The sequence below is a fragment of the Eutrigla gurnardus genome (genome assembly GCF_963514095.1).
Source record: "Eutrigla gurnardus genome assembly, chromosome: 12".
NCBI classification, from domain to species: Eukaryota; Metazoa; Chordata; class Actinopteri; order Perciformes; family Triglidae; genus Eutrigla; species Eutrigla gurnardus.
Window position 1 is genome coordinate 11345932 of NC_139926.1, and position 23533 is coordinate 11369464.

General features: G+C 41.9%; 1 protein-coding gene across 2 annotated transcripts in view; it reads right to left on the reverse strand.

Annotated features, from left to right (window-relative positions):
• lrp1bb (low density lipoprotein receptor-related protein 1Bb) overlaps window positions 1–23533 on the reverse strand; it is a 233809-nt gene that overhangs the window by 60492 nt on the left and 149784 nt on the right. For both annotated transcript variants that reach the window (XM_084022198.1, XM_084022197.1), the window contains 17 exons: window positions 23090–23254; window positions 22543–22787; window positions 18413–18544; window positions 17972–18199; window positions 17436–17610; window positions 17051–17145; window positions 14494–14643; window positions 9499–9639; window positions 9294–9419; window positions 9083–9214; window positions 6513–6647; window positions 6084–6213; window positions 5417–5543; window positions 5116–5267; window positions 4334–4458; window positions 3829–4200; window positions 103–292 (listed from right to left, as the gene is read on the reverse strand). In XM_084022198.1, coding sequence (XP_083878324.1) covers window positions 103–292; window positions 3829–4200; window positions 4334–4458; window positions 5116–5267; window positions 5417–5543; window positions 6084–6213; window positions 6513–6647; window positions 9083–9214; window positions 9294–9419; window positions 9499–9639; window positions 14494–14643; window positions 17051–17145; window positions 17436–17610; window positions 17972–18199; window positions 18413–18544; window positions 22543–22787; window positions 23090–23254 — 2820 coding nt within the window. The remainder of the gene's footprint in view (window positions 1–102; window positions 293–3828; window positions 4201–4333; window positions 4459–5115; window positions 5268–5416; window positions 5544–6083; window positions 6214–6512; window positions 6648–9082; window positions 9215–9293; window positions 9420–9498; window positions 9640–14493; window positions 14644–17050; window positions 17146–17435; window positions 17611–17971; window positions 18200–18412; window positions 18545–22542; window positions 22788–23089; window positions 23255–23533) is intronic.

Genomic DNA, 23533 nt, shown 5'->3' on the forward strand with positions numbered 1-23533 from the left:
TATCAACATGAACATAAAAAAGGTGAATGACAGTAAATATGGTAAACTTTGGTCCACATTGATAATAATTTGAAAGTTTAGTGACTTAGAAGAGCTACTGACTTTTGACACTCATCCAGGGCCAGGACATGTGGATGGTCTTCCTCCGAGAGTGTGACCACGGCCTGTCTGCTAAAGGCACCGGCTCGTTTCTGGTCCACGGTTTGTCTGGTGATGGTGGAGGTGGTGGAGCTGGTCCAGTACAAGGTGTCCCAAGCCCGGTGGTAGGCCAGGCCCTCCACTGAACCCACACCTAAAACACAGATGCAAAACATCTCTAGTAAAGTAATTCAGACACCACATACACAGATGGTTTAGTGGAAATCCAGGCCAGCCTGAAGGACCCTCATCTTTAAAGTGAGACCTTCATGTGGAAAACACATTTAGTGCTGTCAGTTGTTTTATTAGAATTGTTGTTAGAATTTTAAGAATCTCATAATATCACTCAGCAACTGAATATGTTTTCATTGCAAACCAATTTCGATGACGGAGAATGTGATAAGGTCTTTGCAGCCTCCCAGGTCAGTGCAAGAATGTGAATGACAGACCTCCAGAGAGGGACAGCGATGACACAAAGACAAACTGAACATATTAACTGTAGATTTTTTTTCTTTTTTATGGCAGTGGTTTCATAAATGATCTATTGAATATGACCACCACTGTTTCAATATTGCAGTAAGTGCCGGTCTGAGTTTGTAAGGCCAGAATAACTGCAGTAATACTGTGTCACTGAGTTTCCATGTACATTAATATAACACCTGCTCCCTATGGACCACTGTAAGGTATTTGTGGACGCCTGACTGGTGGATTGTTTCCATTATTTTCTGGGATACTGATATTAAGAAAATAGTTTTTGGGGAAATAAAACCCCAATCCCAATTGTACACACTATAGCAGCAAAGGAAATGTTGACACCATGCTAAAAGCAATTGAAAATGCCAACTGAGTACAACAACAACAACAAAAATTGTTCTTCTGAGTGCAATAGAAAAATCCTATAAAGGAAGCATTAAATTTCCCTGGAAAGAAGAAATTTAATTCTTAATTACCTTTCTTACCCTGACACGGCCCATTTATTAAATTCAATAAAACCATGCTCAAAGCCACTGACCCCTGAGATCAAATATAACAGTTTGTCAGCCAGACAGGGACGAGGGTTTGTTGGTGCTGTGGAACGATTACCTTTATGGATCAGGTTCTGTGTGTATGTGTTCTTCTTTTGTGAATATTAGTTTCTTCAATGAGAGCAACAATATGGATAACAATGTTGGGCCTGATCTCATCTCTTCATAACCCTTGATGTTCTGCACACAATTTCATCCGTCAATGCAGCCCATCATTTTTTCTTAATGAGCATTCGGCCCATGTTTCTGATTATTTTGATGTATAACCTTATCTAAAACCCATAAACCGCACTATAGAATACTCAGGACTCTACCTGAGTCAGCCGATCACTAATTAATAGTTTGCAATAAAAGGCATCTGGCAGCTTGGAGTTTCTCAGAAATTGTTGATGGGGCAAGGAAGTAATTAATGGGGGACATGGGTTTTAATTAGGGGAATATGAATGATTAACATCTTCACCTTCCCTCAATGACGTGATGCAAGCAGGGACTTTCAGAGGAAAATAAAAGAGAGTCTTGCTCTTACACAGTGCATGGTTAGAAGCTGCGTAACGGAGGTGGTTCCATCAAAAGGAGTAGGGACTAAATGTACATGCTGCTTTCATTCAACACCAACTATGCTAATTGGAGTCATGGAAGGTCATGTAATCCTTGCACAGTTGTATGCAATTTAACTGCATAGAAACATTTTGTTTCCCATCCCTAATGTGAACTACATGGGTATGTATCATTATTATCATTCAGACATTTAAATTGTTCAGTATACTGAAATTAATTCTATGCAACACTTTGATTTAGCAAAAGTGTGAGGGACACTTACATATCCCGACAGAGGGGACTAATTAACGCTTGTTCATTTCTAGAAGATAAATAAATAGGCAGAAAGCTCCCTCAGCAGGGGTGTGGGGATGGGTCGGGGTGGTGGGTGGGAGTGGGAACATTCTGCCAGTTTCCCAGTGTGAAGTTTGGCTGCGAAGGTGCTGAGCTCTGTTCCTAGTCGAAACTTCACAGAATGGCAAAAGATGCTAGCGGAGCAGAACAGAGGGTTTCACTGTTCATCTGACTCCAGTCATGCTTAACAAGACGGGACTGACTGGGATTTAGTGCAAGAATAGCGAAGGATTGGTTCTGTCATTAAATCTGGGAGTCAGCAAGCAGAAACGTTTCAAACAAAGGTATACTGATTTAGTAGTATTAGTAGTAGTTAGTAGTAAATGGTCTTTTCAGAGGAGTAATGGCAGTAAAATTAAAATGGAGGTGAACATGGGTACATGTACACTGCTCAAAAAAATATAAAATGACCGCATAAATCACACATTACATAACAACGGTCAATGGAAATCAAAATCATCAATCCATTCAGGGTGGGATTCAAAAATCACACCGGAAATCAGAGGCGGTACTTAGCGGCGTCAGATGCACCATGGGTGCTCAGTTGGAATTAGGTCAGGGGAATGTGAGGGCCAGTCAATGGCATCAATATCTTCGTCATCCAGGAACTACCTACACACTCTGGCCACATGAGGCCGGGCTGGTCCTGCACCAGGAGGAACCCAGGACCCACTGCACCAGGAGGAACCCAGGGCCCAGGGCACCAGGAGGAACCTAGGCCCACGGCACCAACATAAGGTCTGACAATCTCTATGAGGATTGCATCCCGGTATCTAACAGCAGTCAGGGTACTGTTGGCTATGACATGGAGGTCTGTGCGACCCTCCAAGGATATACCTGCCCAGACCATCACTGACCCACCAGCAAACCTCTCATGCTGGATGATGTTACAGGCATCGTAACGTTCACCACTGCGTCTCCAGCTTCTTTCACACCGGTCACATGTTCTCAGTGTGAACCTGCTCTCAGCTGTGAAGATAACAGGGCACCAATGGTGGACCTGCCACTTGTGGTGTTCTCTGGCAAATGCAATTCGAACTGCACGGTCCTGGGCTGTGAGACCAGGTCCCACTAGAGGATGTTAAGCCCTCATGCCACCCTCATGGAGTCTGTCATGCCACCTTCATGGACTCGGTTTCTGCCAGTTTGGCCAGGAACATGCCCACCACTAGCCTGCTGGAGGTCGTTTTGTAGGAATCTGGCAGTGCTACTCCTGTTCCTCTTCACCCTAAGGAGCAGATCCCGGTCCTGCTGCTGGGTTGATGCCCTTCTGACTTGATGTTATACCGGGATGATTTTGAGCAGTGTATGTATAGGTATGCAATGCTATTAATTCTATGCGAATATTGTGTCCCAAACAAGGTTGCCCCATATGATTAAAGCTGAAATAAATATAAGACCACCATATCTCCACCACTGACGTAATGAAAGCAGCACATCACAGCAGCAGCAGCTGCAGGCTTCGGTCAGTGCCTGTCCTGTATCTACTCATCAACAGTGCCACTGACCACTTCAGAGGCATGTTGGCAGCACTCACATCCCAATACACAACCAATGCATAGACACATAAGTCAAAAGAAAACAGACTTGCGGTGTAAAAATTAATTGCTGGTACAATTTGCATGCTTAAAGAGCTCCAGACAGCTGTATTGATTAAAATCGGTAATATATTTGCACAGTAAGACCTTGCCATCATAACACCAGTAATACAGTAGCATAAGCAATGTATACATGCAGTGGGGTTGTTGTGGTGGGGATTGTGAAATACACTTACCTTCTGCAATAATAGATCTCCCTGTCCAGTCATCGTTAATCATCTGGATGTTTCCAAAATGGACATCGCTGAAAAAGATGCGGTTGGTCCGAGCTGGCGTCTGACTGTAGTCAAAGGCCAGGGCGATGACATTCTTGAAAAAAGCAGGGTTTTCAAATGGCTGGACAGGTGAGTTGAGGTCATTCTCATCAGAAAGGTGGATGCTTTTCAGTATGGTCCTCTCAGAGAAGAGCAGATAACCCTCGTAGCGCTCACAGGCGAAGCCGTCGTCCGCCAAGCGACCATGGGCACAGGAGCAAGTACGGCGACCGCTGCCCAGGTGGAAGCAAAGCTGCTGGCAGCCTCCGTTACTCCTGACACATGGGTTCGTGCCTTCCAAACACACAAAAAACACTTGTTATTAATTTGCTTACCACACAGTATTAGAAAGTGGATTTTTCAAAGTACAGCCATATACTAGTCAGAGTCACGTGTATCGATAAGACTGGTAATTTGAAACGTCTACCTTTTTCTCTGCCTCTGTTGAAGACTGTCACATCCTTCAAATTGACCCCCAGACCACTCCTCATGGTCACAGCCTCACTGGTGTCGGCCTTGGAGCCGCGTCGGATTGAGCCGTTGGAGTGAGCCCTGAAGTACACCCGGCGAGACGGGGCGGCAAAATAAGTGGTTTCAGAGAAAATAATCACAGTATTCTGCATTTTCACAAGGAGCAGGGTAATTAAGTTAGTGAAATATAACGAGTGTTTCATTTTAAAATAGTAAAGCAAAATCAAAGACTGCAGTCAGCCAGTCCTGTTGTTGAAGATAACAACACAAAAGATCTACCAGCTTCCTTCCTTTGCTGTCCTTGTTATAAAGGGGAGAGAAAGAGATGATTGTTCTTCGAGTCATGCGAGAGAGGCTCAAAACATGCAGACGGAGAAACAAACATGCAATTAATTATTTAACAACCATTTTGTTTGTTAACCAACAGTTTAAAACCTGCATCAGTCCGTTGTTGCTCCAAAAGACTGCAGGTGTATGAAATGTATAAAGCGACCAATTTCATGAAAATATATCAGGCTCCATTTAATTTAACAATGTGTTTGGATTTATGAGAAGTGAGGAAGGATTTATCTAGATGATGGCAGAATCCTGCCTGGAGTATACAAAACATGGCAGTGACCCTCACTGTGAGGAAGCACTGTTCTATATGTGTTCACAAGCCCTATGAAGGGAGGGGTTATTGTCAGGTTAGTATTGCAGGCTTTGCATGCATGTGCATTTATGAAAATAACAAATTACCTGTCAGACCAGTAGATGTAAGGCCCAAACACAGCCACTGAGAACAAGTCTACGTTGGCCACTGACAGTACAATCTCCCGGCTCTCGCCCGTCTCAAGGTTGATCCTCTCGATCTTATCCGTGCGTGCGTCGCACCAGTACAATGTATTTTCCTGGAAGATCATTTTAAAATGCATATCACAAACCAAACCTCTTAGGCAGAGTCATACCTCAGCCACAAAGGAGATGAGATTGGAAGTACAGTATGTAGAAAGGGCATGTAGGCGGTTGATAGACTTTCTGCAAATGCATGCAGCGGTACCTCGTAGTCTATGGAAATTCCATTGGGCCACATGATGCCCGAGTTAACCAAAGTGACCTGGTCTGAACCGTCGAGGCGGGAGCGCCCGATGCAGGGGTTCTGACCCCACTCAGTCCAGAAGAGATACCTGGTGAGCATAGCAGCATCACACAAACAGACAACAACAAGATTTCTGTTCATGTAAAAGGTGGTCAAACAGCAATCTCAGAACAATTGGTAATACTCTATATGATAACACTATATGTGTAAATAACAATAATATAAACACAAATACAATAAATGTATTGATACAATTCATATTATGATCATAATTATTATAATTCCTTAAGAAAGATATGGGCCAGTAAATACATTGAGGCTTTAGCTTTAAAGAAGCCCTCTGTTTGCATTACTGTCAACGCACATAAAAACAAATACATATGTTAATAAGCTAACGTTTGTCAGTAGTGTTGGTCTGTCAACATATTGGTTGGACTTTATTGAAGAGACGGCGAGTTATGCAGTCAGCATGACCAATCAATTTGCCATCAAAGAGCTTCGTGACACCAATAACAAGTGCCTTTGGTCATTACCTGGTTTGGTTTCTGAGTACTCTACTGATTGCAGCAAATAATGCAGTAAAATAGTAAAAGCACAAACATGAAAACACAAAAGAGACAAGGCCTACCCCTTCTGTGGATGAACAGCAATCGCCCTCGGCTGATCAAGTCCTTCAGATATGACCACTGAGCGATATGCACCATTCAGACGGGAGATTTCTATTAGATTAAAACCATGGTCTGTCCAATACAAGTTCCCTGTGTCGAAAAAAAAAGCAATAGCCAGGTTTAAACACAGCAGTGGTTTATTAATGCTCATGGGCACAAGGTACATGGGAAATGGCATCATGAAATAACATTATACACTACTAATACCTCATCCTGCACATTAATTTGCCCTGTGAATGATTTTATGTGGAGGACACCCAACAGTGTAAAAAAACAAAAAAACAAACAAATGAAAGCAGTGCACATGAAGTGATAAATTTCACTGATCAATACCACCTCGACAGCCTTCAGTAATAGACTCCTGATGCCTGGGGAGTGAGGATACTAACCAGCGATCCAGTCCACAGCGATGCCTTCCACCCGGCTGATGCCCGTAGTGATGATGTCCTCCCTCCAGGTCTGATCACGCTTGGCCCGGGATATTCTGTTCAAGCCCATGTCTGTCCAGTATACGGTGTCATTTCCTGCAAAACATACAATGGAGTTAATGACAAGAGGAAATGGGATGATGAATGCGGCTGCCACCAAAGTATTTATGCCTTCAATCCAAGCAGCTCATGGAACCCCATTTTACTGCGGCATGGGCCATTTCACCAAAATGCTGCGAGGGACTATAAAGTCTGATGGTAAAAATACCCACAAGTCTTTGTTGACATAAAGTGCCTGAACAGGAAAAGCAAGCCAGATTTAACAGGGTAGTATATTGCTTAATGCAAAACATGGTGTTTCAAAAATTGTTATGGTCCCTTTCTGATTTTACAGCCCCATTATATAAGCATATGAAATAGTATGTAATGTATTTATGGTGCAGTCTTCGACTGCATTTCTGTGCACGCCTGTCAGTTTGGCACTGAACGGATTGTTAAGAGATGAGGTGGACTTACATGTTTATATGCATTTTGTTGTTCCTGCCGCCTTCACACTGTTAACATGTAGTACACACACTTGACAGAATACAGCCATGGGGCTTTCATCTGTTCTGCTCCGGCTTCGGTAACTACAAGTGAATGATGCACCTGAGCTATTAGCCGTTACTCCAGGATTGGCTCAGTAATGCATTTACATGTTGGCCTGCAGTAACGGGGAGGGCAACTGACAATCCTGTTCTTTCTCTCGGCGATGTCAACAACAAGATTGCTTGGCAATGTCTGATTTTTTTCTTTGACTTAAAACATTTAAAGTCACCTTCAGAATCACATTCCAGATCCTCTTGATCATTATTGGAGAACGCATGACAAGCTATTTGTCCCAACCGATGTTCTTCTGACTCTTCTTACTCCATCTGAGAGAGATAAAGTCTATAGCGCGTTGAGCTAAATGCCAATATCAGCATGCCAACATGCTAATGTTAAGGAAGAGGCTATCCAATAAACTTCTGCTGACAGGTGAATGGAATTTCACTTGTTTTTTTTATTTTTTTTAATTAAAAAACAGTGTCCCATCAACTCAATAGACTAAGTCATGGATAGTGTTCTGGTAATGTTTTCTCCCTTCTGTAGATGATAGACCCTAGTATAGGTTAGATGGATCTGTTCTGTGGATCCCTGATTCTGCCACAGTTAGGGAGAAGTTTTGCGACCTATTGCATACATTTACATTTTCTACTCTCATTTTTTGCAAACCTTCATAAAAAAGTCATAAAATACACATGGAACTACCCGCTCACATATTTTATTATCTGGTGCTGCTCCTCACAAAAATAACTGCTGGCAAATCCTTAGAATATGAACCCTTGTGTGCATGTAGTTTGTTTCTGTTTACAGTTGTGCACATGCAATTTCCTCTACACGGCTTCTGCTATCATGCTTCAGTGGCAACCTATTATATATATGGAATGATACCCGCCTGTAGTATATTCAAAGCATTCGTTGGTGTAATAAATCTATCATTTTTATCATATACATATAATGTGGAAAGGAGCGGGCATGTAACAAATGACAGCGCAAGCTCCTGGGTTCATGTTTTGCAATCCGCGTTACGGTCCCCTCATTTGATACAATATCTGGGGAATTGCTTTGTATAAAGGAATGTTCCAGAGGGTCGGCAGGAAATAGTTATTCATGCTGAGGTTCCTGTGTAATGTGAACTTTTTATGCTTTCATACGCTGCACTCCAAAAGCTCACCGACCATTATTCAAAAGGTTGGAACTCAGTATAACAAAGACCTTTCCCTCCCCCTTGTTTTTCAGAAGAAGGATCGGTTGTACCGTGGTACATAACGGAAGGAAAAGAGCCGTGTTGTGTAATATAACATCATTTAGCAACTAGTTACTTCAGTATTGCTTTCTTGAGATGAATGCACTTTCATGTAAATATATGTAAATATAAGTCCCACATTCAATTTAATAACACCCTGCTGAATTATATTCTATAGTGTATAGTGAAGTATGAGTGGAAACCAGGATGGGCAGAAATAATAGTGATTGCAACATTGATTTTCTCTCCACTTGACATTATGAAGACCACTACAGAGCAGCTGGCCTGGAGGACTTCCATGTCCCAGACATTTATGGGGGGCATGTGCATGGCACCATGGGTCTGGAATGTCTTCTGCCATTGCCACTGCTGAGAGGCAAATTGGAGGCCTATTGCTTAGGTATACACAGTCCCTTGTGAACAACATGTAACTGCGTAACAGCCATTGTTTAAAGTAGTCATTTGAAACATCGCTGTATTCACACATTAGAATGATCAGTCGAACATCTCAAAGAGAAGTTAGAAAAGAATACAGCGATTCCATCTGGAAAACACTTCTTTTTTTCTCACAGTTCTAGCCAAGTTCAGGCTTTGTTTTGCAGGTAGACATAGGCCACAAAACAAGCTTCATGGGATCTCACGTATATCTTTCAACCTTATACTCAATTCCAAAAATACCTCTGTGTGTTGCATGATAGCATACCTGCATGAAAGTCAACTCCCACAGCAAACAGTGTTCCTGTAATTGGCATGAGAGCTTCACTGTTGTCATTTGGGTCAAGAGCGATTCCCCGGATTCCCTCATGGACGGAATACATCAGGAATGAATCAACACCTAAGGGACAACACATGACCTTTTATACCCTAAACAAAGGTATTCAAGCATTATCAGGTGCATATTTTGGGAGACATACCCTCGCAAGACATGCGGTCGCTACGCAAGTTGTAGCCGACGGTGCAGGAGCAGCTGCGGGTGTTCTCGGAGGTGGGGAAGCAGAGCTGTGAGCATCCTCCGTTGTTTATCTGGCACTGGTTTCTTCCTGAACAACCAGCAAAAGGCGAGATGTAAGGTACCATGAATAAGTTATGAGGGTAGTGCTTACCTTAGTGCATGCTTACCTTTCTGACCCTCCCTGTCGTATACTTTCATGTAAACCACCCCGCTCGTCTTGTTTCTCAGGATCACAGGGTTCCGCCCGTCTCGCTTGGTAACCGTTCCCAGCTGTGCCGATTCCTCGTCTGCCCACCAGAGTTTGCCGCCTGTAACCATGAATGCAATTTGCTGATATGGATTTTTTTTTTTTTAATGTGGTTACACTATGCAGATTCACTAAAACTGCAATAAGGGCAAATTGTACTTTTTTTTCAGGTAATACCGCTGCACTACTGTACAATTTCTTCACTGTATGCAAATCATGCTGTGATGCAAACAAGCATTCAAAAAACCTACACCATACTCAAATACCAATTCCATGTGCAAACAGCGTGGTTCAGCTTTTACTCTAATCCACCCAGGCTGCCACTTTTATGGCAGAAAGCCCCTTAATAATTGAAGCATTTTCTGAGCTGATTTGAGATTAGAGACTAGGCTACCCTGCTCTACCCATTTGCTGCTGACAATGCATGTTGGGGCCTTGAAACATAGTTACTTTGATGTTTGGGAAAGATGTTTACTCCAACAAAGACTTCGTCACACTTTGTAATTGGAATTGTCAATGTCATGTCTACAAATACCTTCGATAGCAAAGTGCTATTGCCAGGGCGACTGAGAACATGCACTGTAGTTGTTATGATGTTTCACTGTCTGATCCCTGAAAGGATGTTTGGCCCGTCTGTGGCGAAAGTGAACCTCCAGGCTTCAGCATAAGTGATGAGTGTGTCTTTGTCAAGAGGCATGTGCACAAAGGACTCCTAACCCCGGCACACCCCGCCACCCCCACGCCCTCCCCATCTCTGTCCTCAGGAGAAATCATTGATGCACAGTCCAGGCACTTTACCACCGACTCCACAGACGTGACAAGAACTCTCAATTTTAAAATCCCACTGATGTGCAAAGTGGAGAAGAGTCAGGTAAGCCAATCTCGCTTCAGAATAGACACTGTAAGTGGCGTGGAGATGGACCTGATTTAAGTCCCTTTGAAAAGAGCCAAATTGTCAACAAAAAAAAAACCATTACACAGAGGAGGCATGTTTTAAAATAGGTAGCATGACAGAAAATAAAATCCATATTAATAAAGTAACCTAACTTGTTTTTTTAAGGAATCATCTTTCTCAAAGAGTAAAACATGAACTAAAAAAAAGGTTTTAGAAGCAAAGCAAGAGGGATTACTTTACTTAACAACTGCAGCTGCATCAACCACGTAAAGTAAACCCTTCTGAGCAGCATTGCTTATGTACACACCTCTCTTGGGCTACAGTATTACAGTACAACTACAGTGTATAGCAACCTCGTGTAGACCAGAAATGCACCATTCAATACAATGTGCTTTGATGAAATTGTCTCTTATCAGGTGATTTAGCAACACGTTTGTATTTAGCCCTTTAGGTTTCATAACCATCAATCCCTTGAAGATGAGATACTGTTATGTTCTCACCCATTTTGATTTATTGAGACTAAAAAATACACACAATGAAACAATTCCCATTGGCATTAATAGCTTTGGCCTCAATGTCATCCCTTAAGGGAAAGCAAAACTTGTTTGCACAAATCACACAAATTCACACGAGTGAGAACGACAGGCGACACGCAGTTTACAAAACATTCGACCCCTGAGGGCAAGCTAGCCTAGATTAGCTTTACGCCCTATGTTAATTTGATGCCATGGATACCGCTGGCTAGCTGTGATTGCTCGCTTGTGGCACATCATATTCAATTTCCCCCTCAAGAGCTTGTTGGATTCCAGGCAAGTCAAGGCTGATGGATCGCCCACGCCTTCTAAATAGAAGCCCTCACCTTTCCCTCAAGCCAATTCAATTATTACAGCACCCTAGGATCTGAGTGGATCGACCTTGTGTCACCAACAGTGCCTTCATTACATCTTTTCACAACCAACAGTAGCCGAGACACGCACGCACAATGCAAATGCTCAAAGGAAACATGAGGACCACAGCATGTTTTATTTTAACACACTGCTGAAAGAATTATCGATCCGTCACCGTTATTTTGCTCTGAATCTGCCAGTCGGGGTTTAATGTAGCTGGTCAATTGCGGACGTACAACCAAACTTTTACAGAAGAAGCTAATATTTCATTCTGCAGCAATCACAGGCAAAAACACAGTTTGATTGCTCTCAAAGAACAGCACTCCCCTGATACCACTGTAGCAGGAGAACCTTCTTTTTCATGGTTGTGTTCCTGCCTCTGCCTCCGCCTCACGCTGTGAGGGAGCTACAGATAATGGTAGTATTCCTCATTTACATGTCCCGTTGTTTTGGAGTAACCTTAACCACCTCAAAGTAGACCAGCAGATCGATCAAGCTATCGTAGACCAGAGGAGAGAGCTGAATGATTGGAAGCTTGGTGCTAATTGAGTAAATCAGCACACAAGCTGTTAATTACCCATGATCACTTTCCAATACCATGTTATTTCCCTTGCCATGTTTGCATGTGTATTTATCTGTTAATCAATATTGCGATTCTTAAACGATGTACTATTCCATTAGGCATCTAATTACAGTTTGCTGAGCTAGTAAGACAAAAAGGAAAGTAAGGGGAGATAGACGGCAACTTAAACAGAGGGGTGCACAGAGTGAACGGTCAGCAAATGCACAAAATTGCATCTTTCACCATGGAGACACAACAACATCATCTGCAGAATGGACATTTCTCTGTAATGAGTATCACCAATACTGTTTACTTGTCAAGAAAAGACGCTGAGGACTAGGAAGTGACATGCCTGGTTTGCCGTCCTGCTGTCTTCCCACAAACCTCATTTTCGCTTTACAAGTTTGCTCAATGGTCTCTAGCAAAGAAGGGAGGCATCTTGGTACAGTCTGTGAAACTGAATGTCAGACCAAATAATGAGTGGGTATTATACAAAATGCTAAATATAATAATCACAGGCTATGAAGGAATTACAATGTGCTCTTTGCTCAGCAACCGTTTTTATAGTACACATTAACGTTGTAATATTAGTTTGTTCAGTATGACATGCAGGTAAATATAACCACATAGTGTGAAAATGATATTCTGGTGTATAATCTTGTTAAGGGTGAAAGGGGGATACACTATTCTATGTGCTATTAAACACTAAGCTTAACGTTCAAAATGTAATGTCTTCACAATATTTGATAGGTGGACATGTACACCTTACAGTGGGCTAAGTCAATCACATACCATATACAATTAAACTACATATGAGTATTAAATCCACTTCATGCTTGCGTGAATCTAAATATAAATGTACAAATCCACTAGATTGCCATCTTGTATGCATAGTAATTAGTTACCAGGACACAAATGTACCATTTAACCACTGTGAAATATCTCCTTTTAACAAACTATTCTAACATTACACTAAGGTGCTGTTCATTCTACCATTCAAAACAATTTCCTCAACATAGGAAAATGTCATTAATTATGATTGATGGAGACTCACAAACACCATTTCACTGTTTTGCTGTACCTGCTACTGTGCAGGAACCAAGCCATTAGTCTGTGTCACCTCCAGTTTTATCTCCCATTTATGAAATGCAATAATGAAGTCTCCATCGTCCATACAAGAAACAATCCTCCATAGTCAAAACAGTTATAAATATGAAGCAGAAGATGTGGCTTGGGGTTGCAGCATGCTGTGTTCTCTGTGTGTTAAACCGTTTGAATATGCGTTCAGCACATGCTGACGGAGACCCACCACACATGAAAGGAAGGCCTGCCATGATTAGTGACACGCTTCAAGGACAACACTGACAGCACTATTGATTTCAATTTTTTCTTAAAAAATAAAAAATGGACTCTTTGGTGCACCCACACAGACACACTGCTCAGAATGTGAACTCCCTTCTCAGTATTAATGTGCACTAATATGGACGAGAGAAATGTTTTTGCAAAGCTCACTGGGAAGCTTTCCAAGTGTCAAGTTTGCAGCATTGTGGAGACAATTTAGAATACTGATCTGGAAAAAAGCAGCAATCAATGTATTTGTCATTTCAAGTATACAGGTACAGTCTAAATACCTGTGGGTTATTACACCAATAATTAAGGCATGGCACTCGGTATTACTGCTTCTGTATAATTCTATAACTGAACACTTACATATGGTGCTAACTGGAAGCCTCTATGATCGTAGACAAACAAGCCTGTGTGCTAATGCTAAAAAAAAAAACATGTAGGGAGGTTAAATGTCTTTATTGAGAATATTTATTTTGCCAAGTGTTTTATTGTAGATTTTTTCCTCTAGTTTAAGTTGATGCTTTGCATTAATTCTGACTTCAGATCCACATGTTAGCTATGTAAGGGCTGCTTGGGGTGGATAGTAGCAACAGCACATTAAAAAGTCAATTCTGGGTCCACAAAGCCTGCAGCTGGGTAGACACCTACGTTTGCCACGGCCTGTGTGACACGCGCACATTCAGAAACACAGTCCAGAAAGAAATATTTGTCCCTCTCACTTTTACATTTTATTGCAAGAAGGATTAATAAAATGATCAATAAAAGCAGGACAGCAGTCAAAATTAGGATATTATACTGTACGTATGGGGAGAGAGACTGTGCTACTGATGCTCAAACAAAAGGTGTGACTACCAACCCCCTGCCTCTATTTCTTTCCACACATTTCACTTAGATTTCAGGAGATTTCTAAATGAACCTGAGTTGATGGATTAGGTGTCACATTGGATTCAGCACTGATACCACGAATCAACACATAATGAACATCCTCCTCCCCGTTTCATTACGGAAGGGTTGAGAAAATCAATCATCAATAACCGCTGCGCTGTGTTTTAATTATCGAATGCCCCTGCTATACATCACACAGAGTGAAGCACAACTGTTGAGAGGGGCTGGCTAAATAGGGACATTCTACAGCCACTTAACCGGTTAAACATGTAATCCCCTCCACACTCTCTGACTAATCCCCAATGGCAATCTGATGCACTTGTGACAAGCTCCACTCACCCATCACCGCCAGAGCTGCGCCTTTGGCTAACTCCCTCTTTAGATTCTCCAGCACTTCCAGCCCATTGCCGTCCAGATTGCACCTGTTGATAGTGCCATTGGCCGAGCTTATCCAGTACAGCTTGTTGGCAGTGTAGTCTATTGAGAGACCTGGGAGTACAAGTGAAGGGAGGACACCGGGTTAGTTGTGTGAGGAACACAAGCTTAACACTAATCACAGACATGCAAAATAAATAAAGGATTAGGCATGTCATTGCAATTAGAGATATCACAGCAAAAACAGATTATTTCTGCACATAAATATCAACCATCCAATAGATGATGGGAAATGATTAGAATCAGTTACAAATCCTGACTACTTTAAATATCCAGCACTGGGAAGGTGCATAAGACATTCCCTTTTGACTATACTTCAAAAGAACATCATCACTGTAACATTTACATGTTGTAGTTTCTATGCATGAAGGTGTAGGGCCTATGTGTTCACTGTCACATGTTTGTAGGGGAGCTCTTGATAGGAGCTCCACCTGGCATGGAAAGTGAACAAGAGTGAGTCTGCTTGTAAATCACTCCCGTGGCTAACATGATGGTTTTTCATATTACCTCTGTTGATAGTGGAAAATGAAAGCAGTTTCAATTTTGGACAACTCACGGTCCCCCACCATGTCTCGGATTTATACCCGGCAGATTCACAGTCACAATGCGTCATTAATTTACGCTTGTCATCGGGTCTACCCCATGATCATAAATGAAGCCGGTGAAATATGTGCGCGCCCCGCTATCTCTATTGCTGGCATGCCGTGGAGAATGAAGGAATACAGTGAAGATGGTTTGAGTGACGGAGTGGGAGTTTGACTTTGAGCTGTCTTGAAAACAGCTATTTGATAATAAAGACCACCTGAATGTCTTTGCTAAATCAAGCTGCGATCGCTCACTTAAGCATGCATCATGTGAGGAGAGAGTTTGCTCAGAAAGTGTAGTAATAGAAGTATTAGTCAAGTGAGAAACTGATGAAAATTGAGCAGCAGTGACTAATTAATGGTCTTAATAAATTGTAGTGCTTATGCTCAGTAAGAATGAGTGCCTTGCATGCCGGGTAAAAAATAATACATTTTATTTATAAAGCGCTTTTCAGGATACTCGAAGACACTTTACAAGGGTAAAACAACATAAATATAAAACAATTAATAGCAAAAATGTATAATAGACAGCATTAAAAACATTAACTTGTCTTGTGATTTAAAAGCAGACGATGTGGAGTAGTTACGGATGTGTTTGAGTAGAGTTCCAGAGGGAGGGGGCAGCTGTGGAGAAGGCTCTGTCGCCCCTGCCTGCTTTGTGTTAACTCTTAACACTTACTGCAACCTAAGAATCTGTAAATGCACCTTACTTTCCCTGAATACCTTCAGGTCACCAAATATCAATACATCAACAGAAAAATCCATTGACTTTTGGTTTTGCACCGAAGATGAATAGCATACTCCTGGGCATCAACGTCCTACGCTGTTGACCTACAGGTGACCTACACGCTGTATTGTCATAATTATTTCTGTTATGGTACAAGATTCATCCAGAACCGGTTCAATGATCATTCAGGTGATATTACATAAAGTATGCTGCTACCATAACCTTGTATATGAATCCATCAAAAAAAGAAACGCATACAGAAGCCATAAGAGCATCTGTAGATAAAGAAGCATCCATCCATCACAGCCTGTATGAAGCAACACAACCACATCGCTCCACTATCAGCAGCTACAGAAATGGCAATGTTTTGCTGCAAGTGTACATGGGCAACATGTTTTTTTTTTTTTTTTCCAGTTTAGCCTTGTTTTAGTGTTTGTTCGGGCTTCAAATAAATTGCCACTTTAAACTTTCTTTGAGTTTGCCTGTTGAGACAACATCACCACCAAGGAGGAGGAGAAGAAGGAGGAAGAGGAGGAGGAGGAGGAGGAGGAGGAGGAGGAGGAGGAGGAGGAGGAATATCTGTCTCTGATTCTTGTTGACATTGTAGAAAAAGTGGGGAAACCTCAGCAGGTAAACTCATTCCATTTCTAATAGCCAGTGCATGTACATGCTTTGAAATAAATTGGCTGAAAACAGATTAATACAAACTGAACAATAGCGAGTTATCTTTGTCAAATTAGGTTCAAACGGGGGAATTACTTCAGATGAATTTGGAACGAGGTGAACATAGATGCAACGTGGTGCATGCAGCAGCACAGCTGTTGATGTTGATGTCTTGTTCTGTGGATAATAAGGTTGTTTGCAGTGGGCTCCCACACATTCTTCCAGACAGTCGCCCCAATAATCAAGTGCTTTTGGATTATTGGAGAAATTGAGCTGTGTAAATGATTGAATCTGGTCATTCATATTCAAATCAAATCAGATTATAGGGTGCGTGTAAACATATTGAGTTTATGTAAATGTAACTCACAATTTGAAAAAATAAATGTAATTCCACACGAGGAAAACAACATTCTCGGCATGGTCCTCTTTGAGGCACAGCTGGATGGGAGGTCTAACTCAGTAGGCTATCTGACGCTCTCATACTGACCTACGGGATCCCTCTGATTCTGGTGGAGGACCTTGCTGTTACTCCCGTCCATGTTGGCCATGTTAATGGTGTTGCCATCTGTCCAATAGATTTTTCTGTGTGGGAAGGTGTGAGGTGCATAGTGATCCAGTTAGGCACAAGATATAATGGGGTCTAAAACACAGTCAATGAAGGTTATGTTGTTATTAATTGAAAACTGAATGTAAGTCAATAGCCTGACAACCTCATAAAGATCTGCACACACGTCTCAAGCTTGTTAAACACGTTCTCTTTACAACAACAAGGCTTTGATCCCCCGGTACAGGTGAGGTCTGTAGTCAGGTTTCCTAATACTATGCATTGAAGGTGAGGTACTGATGAAGTGCACAGGCTCTAATCTACTTACCCCTTGGCGGGGTGCACTACTAGGCACCTTGGCTTATCAATGCCGTGGATGATGGAGGTCTTCAGGGAGCCATCAAAGCGAGCCACATTGATTTGTGACTCGTCATTTTCGGAGCTGAGCCAGTATAAGTTCCTGGAAAGCCAGTCTAAAGCCAGACTGCGGCAGTTCACTATGTCTGTCAGTGAGAGCATAAGAAAAACGGTCACGCCTTTGTGCTTTGCAAAACCGTCATGTAAATGAGCTCAGGCTGCATGAATTGTATTCAACAGATGACTATACTTATATATTTGTTGTACCTTGCAATCATTTCTAAGAGAAGAAATAACAGCAATAACATATTACGGTTAGTTATATGTTAACCTTTAGTTACAGTTAGGCTCACAAATCACTACTAATCCATGACCAAGATCACTCTATTTTCATTTCTCTATGTGTTCCAACTAATAAATATTAGTCAGTATCATAGAAATAGAATATTTTATTTCTGGTCTGCACACACAGACACTATACCCCATGGATGTCTGGAATGCACCCACCTGCAGAAATGATGGTCTCTAGCTGGGTCCCATTTATGAAGGCCCGCTTGATCGTTTGGGTTTTGATGTCAGCCCAGTAGATCCTCTCCTCCTGGGCATCGTAGTCCACCACAGTGACATCATCGATATCCGGCACCGTTAGCGCCGTCATGACGTTCATATAAGGGTTGTCGATGTCCACGCCGCGGATTTCAGACCGCCGCACGTACAGCAGGAACCGTTTCAGCGCTGGTGAGGAGATTAAGAAATCAATCATTCCACTCTGTCAGATCCAGGTGAGGGTGCGATCACAACAGCCTGATTCAAATGCTGACGTCAATCAAAAGTTCAGAAATCAGTATGTGAAGCGAAAACACCTGCCCTGGTGTTCACATAGCATCCTTCATCCTCACAGTAACATACGGAGAACGGGTGGAAAAGGAAGAGGGTGTTGTCACTCACCGAAGCACGATTGCTTGTTGGGTGAGAGCTTCATAAGGTGTGGACAGGTGCAGGATGCAGTGCGGTTGTAATTGATGAGACACAGATGTGAACAGGGACCACGTCCATTATTCTCCTCACATGGGTTGGAGGCTGACGGGAAGGGAGGAAAGATGCACATTTCAGGACACTCCGAAGGAGAAGTTAAGATGGCAATCAAAGAGATATGCGGGTATAAATACTGGATGTGAATGTGACTTATTGCCATTGCAACGTGACATTTACAGGCCTGTGTGAATGTGCCACTGGCAGCGTACTTTCAACTGACAAAGTAAAAAAGCTTTGCTGAAAACACCTAACTATAATATTGTTCTTTCTGTAGAACAGCAAGAAGCATAAAAGCATGACAGTTCTGAAAAGAAATATGAAAACCCTGGCATTAACAAACATCACAGACTTTGAGAAAGAGAAACAGCACAAAGCTGAATGTTTTAAAGGGGTTATGCTGAGTATGAAGCAGATTGATCTTCATTTGTGTTATTGGTTTTTTTCAGTTGGGCTCTTGTTGAAATGGGTCTTAAGAGGTTAAAGGCAGACTTAGAATGGATCCCTGGACCGAAAAAGCCCCGCCCCCTTTTCTCAGACCTCTGCTCAAAGCCGCTCGCCCAGAACGTCAAACGAGTGCTTGAGATCGGCAGAATGTACGCAATCTGGAAGGAAGAATTGACAGCAGGAAGGTCGTCCAATTATCTTCTCTGGCCTGACTTTTTTGATTGGATGGGGTTTTTACAGTCCTGCCACGGCCACAGATGATATTTCTTTTTTTTTTTATGTCAGAGCATTTCATTTATTCATGGCTATCTGTATGGTACGAGGATTTCAAGTAAACTAACAAACTAAGTGTTTCTGAATAGAATCACCTACTCAACCTTTATGAGATGGAAATAAATGATATAATACAAATGACAGACACTTTTGTTTACCGTGTCACTTCACAGGAATTAAAGGTGACAGTGTCTCAGTTCAGTCATAATATCCGGTTTAAGACTCTAAGCTGCTGACAGTTTCTACCAGACGACCACAGCAAGCTGACTGCCAACTGTTTTCAGGCTAAACCGGGACCTTCATAGGAGCAATACACATGAAATAGTCCATTTTCATGAATTCTGTGTTGTGCTCTTTTCAGGGGGGTAACCCACAGTTCAATTGCAATTACTTCCTGTCATGCAGCAATCATATTTCATGCATCAAACACATCCGTTTCCTCATCTACTCCGGATGATTCATGTCAAACAAGCTCATTCAAAGCTCATTTCCCGGGCTCCTTCAGCAAGACAGTGGAGAGCCCCATTGCATTACAAATGTGGCTTATTTAAGACCAAAATAAACAAAGACAAATCTGTCTCCGAGAGCTGAAACAGCACCCAGCTGACTCAGTATGCTAATAAGGAGGCATCCGAGCAGCACTGTATTCACCTGAGTGAGGTTTAACGAGCAACAGCCAAGTCAACGTGTTTGTTTGCTCCAAACTGTCAGATGCGTTTGCAATAAATGCGTGACGAAATTAGCCCGCTGCTATGCTAAGGCGGTGACAACGGTGGTGCTCCCTAAAAATGACGAAAATAATGAAAAAAAGTCAGATTCAGGGAAAGCTCAAATTCAGTGAAGATACAATTTAGTATTCGTGTGCTTCTTCCTAACGAGAACCCATATTTGTCATGCTTATTTGTTTCAAAGCCTATTGTGTTTGTCATGATGACAGAACCACAGTGTGGTTTGTGTATATTCTAAATTGTATGGATATTGTATTGCTTATGTAAAGCTTTGCACACGTTGAGAATAATAATTACAACTGTATGAACATCCAAGTGAATTATCCTCAGCCAAACCTCTATTTCTCCCTAATTCACTTAAGGAGATGCAACAGAAAAAGAAGCATGCACTCGTCAGCCAATACAGCGCCAATATGTGTGGAAAACTGTACACTGATTTCATGCTAGTCAAATGGATACTCCTAATCTATAAAAGAGAAAGACGTGGACCCATAAATGACGATGGGAGCATGTGTTATTGTGTCATCTTATTGGTCAAACGATCTGAAAGTAATTTCCTCTGCGTTCTACTGGTTATAATGATGCAGTGGTTATGCGCGTAGGTTCCTTTGTGAGGCTTTGTCTGTAATCAACCAATTATCTGTTGTAACTGCAAGGCCTTGTGATTTGAAAACACTCGTCGCCCATTCTAATGTAAGAACACGCTCTTGGCTTTTGAACTGACGCGCGATGTATTGACAGGCTGTTTACGCCTCCAGCGGCGCTCCGCCGTGGCACCTGCTGAAGAGAGAGAAGATCTGCATAAGTTATCCCTTATTCTTCCATTCCTCCCCCTTTCTGTTTGTCTGGTCCAGATGTTCCTGGTTTAGTGGAGCGTCACATCTCTAGGCCCCGGTTCTGGCTAGTTTGGATAATAAAGCACCCCATCCCAACCCCGGTTGATTTTTTTAAACATTTTTTAAATAGGATTAGGCATGCTCACTGCCTTCGTTGCTGAAGCAGTTCCATTTGCTCACACTTATCTATGGTGAACAGTCATGAGAATGCAGATACAGGAAGGAAACAAGCAAATTAACTCCTGAAACACTGGAGAAGCAGAGGAATCACTGAATAGATGCAAACACGATTACCCGCCGTGATAGAACTCATTTAAGGATGGTGGCTCACATATGAAGGAGGCAGAGGCGGATACATTTGGAACTTGGCAATGCTGAAAAAAGGCAGTTGCGATAGAAACTGATTCATCAATCAGGTGGTCTTGGCAAACATGGACCAACATGTTCCATAAGCCAGAGATTTACTTTTTGGCCTTTTGCTTTACAATTCAATCAATTCATTTCAAAACAACCTATCTATGGAAAAAAAACCTCCACCATAAAGTAAAGTAAACTAAACAATTTCATGTTATTAATTTGAGCTTGGCAATATGTCTTGCAAGCTGGTCTGCATATCAAATAAAGATTGGCTAACATATGTAGGCCTTCTGTCAGACAGAGTACATCACTTCTCCACGTTTGTGCTCAGATTCTTGGCTTCTCACAGAATCACCTTTTCCAATCTGATGGATTCAGAAGCATTCACTGAAGAAGACATCGCTGCCAAAAATAATTTAGTTTCAGAACTATTTCACATATTTCCTGTCACCACAACAGATTATTCACATTGCTTATTGATTTAATAATTGGATGTGCCACAATTATTCATTGGCAGATGCTGCTCTCATTCTGTTGCCCTCTTTATTCACATCGGGTTAAAAAAACCAAAGCATTAATATGGTGGTATGAGCCAATTAGAATAATTTGGATGTGAGAAAAACAGATTCAGGGGTACCATTAACTCTAGCTAGCTAATTATCTGCATGAGTACCTTTTTCCTTCACATATGCTCATTGATTGGCAGGCCAAATGACAGCAGGAGCTGGAATTAATTACATTACACAGTTTTTTTGTTGAATGTTCTTTCGCAACATAAGAATAAAAGATAATGTGTCCTCAGTCAACATCCTGTAATACTGGAGGATTAAAGATATTTGATCTGAATCCTATTTGGATTTGGGTTTTAGGATGTGATGAGCTTGCACTTGAAACCCCTTAACAACCCCCTTCTTTTCTTTCTTTTTTTTTGCACAAGCCTGAATATGAAAAATCCAAATTGAAACGGTTATTGTTCCTAAACCTTTTTAATCCAGCTATGGTGCTGGTCTCTTTTGAATGGGGATTCTTTGGAGTTTACAATCAGAAGTTCAGATTTAGTTTAAATAACCCAGCACAGAATTCGCAGAGAGGAGAAAAGAATATTGAATAACCTTTCTGTTTCCTGCATGCAATGCATGCATTCCGGTTACGAAATAAGAAACTGATATAACCAATAACTTCATAGGTATAAATGTACTGAATCATTTATTATTAAATCATACACCAGCAACTTGGTGAAACATCTTTGAAATTGACAGGAATTCCCTTGTGAATCCCCCCCCCCCCGAGAGAGAGAGAGAATTGGCAAATTACATATGAACCTGGTTCCAGGTGACCTAGTGATATCACCCTTCCTGTGAGTGTCTCATTTACAACAGTAAAGCCAGAAAAAGGAAGTTCTCACCTTGCGGCTGCCTGCTGGGGTGGAATATCTGCAGGTCAAAAGGCTGAGCACTCGTCTTTTGGATGACTGTGACATTTCGCCCAGTCCATTTATTGGCTCTCGCTAAGGTGTTTGTCCTCCAGTCGGTCCAGTAGACGTTGCTTCCGAAGAGAGACACGGCAAAGGGATGGGAAAGGTATTCGTGGCCCCTGAGGATCTCAATGACCTCGCTTCCATCATAAAGAGCAGAGAAAATGGCGTCCGAGCTGTTCAAAAGACAACAACATGAATGACCATGTCAAAGTTCAAACTGCTTTTCAAATGCATTAAAAGGGAAGAGTAGAACAAGGAAGTGTAACTGCTGATGGAAGTATTGAATTGTCCAAGACACACTTCAAACCAAACCAGACCATTGCAAGTCCTCCATTATTTCATGTCCTGTGGGAGAATGGAGCTTCAAGCTACATTTTAACTACAGAATCCTTATCGCTATACCATGTCATGTATTTATAGATAAAATGATGGTGTTACTGCTTCTGCACACAGCGTGGAAACTCTAATGGTTTACCGTGCATCTGTCCAAACAATCCTCTTTTCCAAATGATCCAGAGTAAGTCCATTAGGCCAGGCGCCGATTTCCATATCCTTGAACACAATGTGTCGACCTCCTCCACTCATGGATGCAGCCTCGATCCGGGGGAAAGTAGCATCCCAGTCAGTCCAGAAGAGGATCCTTGGGGCAGAAAACCAAAGGTAGCACTTAGTATTGATCATTGGCTGTTCATTTGTATACACACAATACACACTGTTTATTCTTCCATAGGGTTGTTATGTGTCATAACATCTGAGAGCAATTGCAGTCATTCGTACTCGTCAGTGCCATTACTGCAAACTGTTGTAACTTTATGCATTAACATGGCGGTGATGACTGTCCAAGAACAGCACCAGCGATCCAGTGCCACCCTCAGCATCTGTGACATGCCTTGAAATGGGAGGCCATCTGTTTTATTAT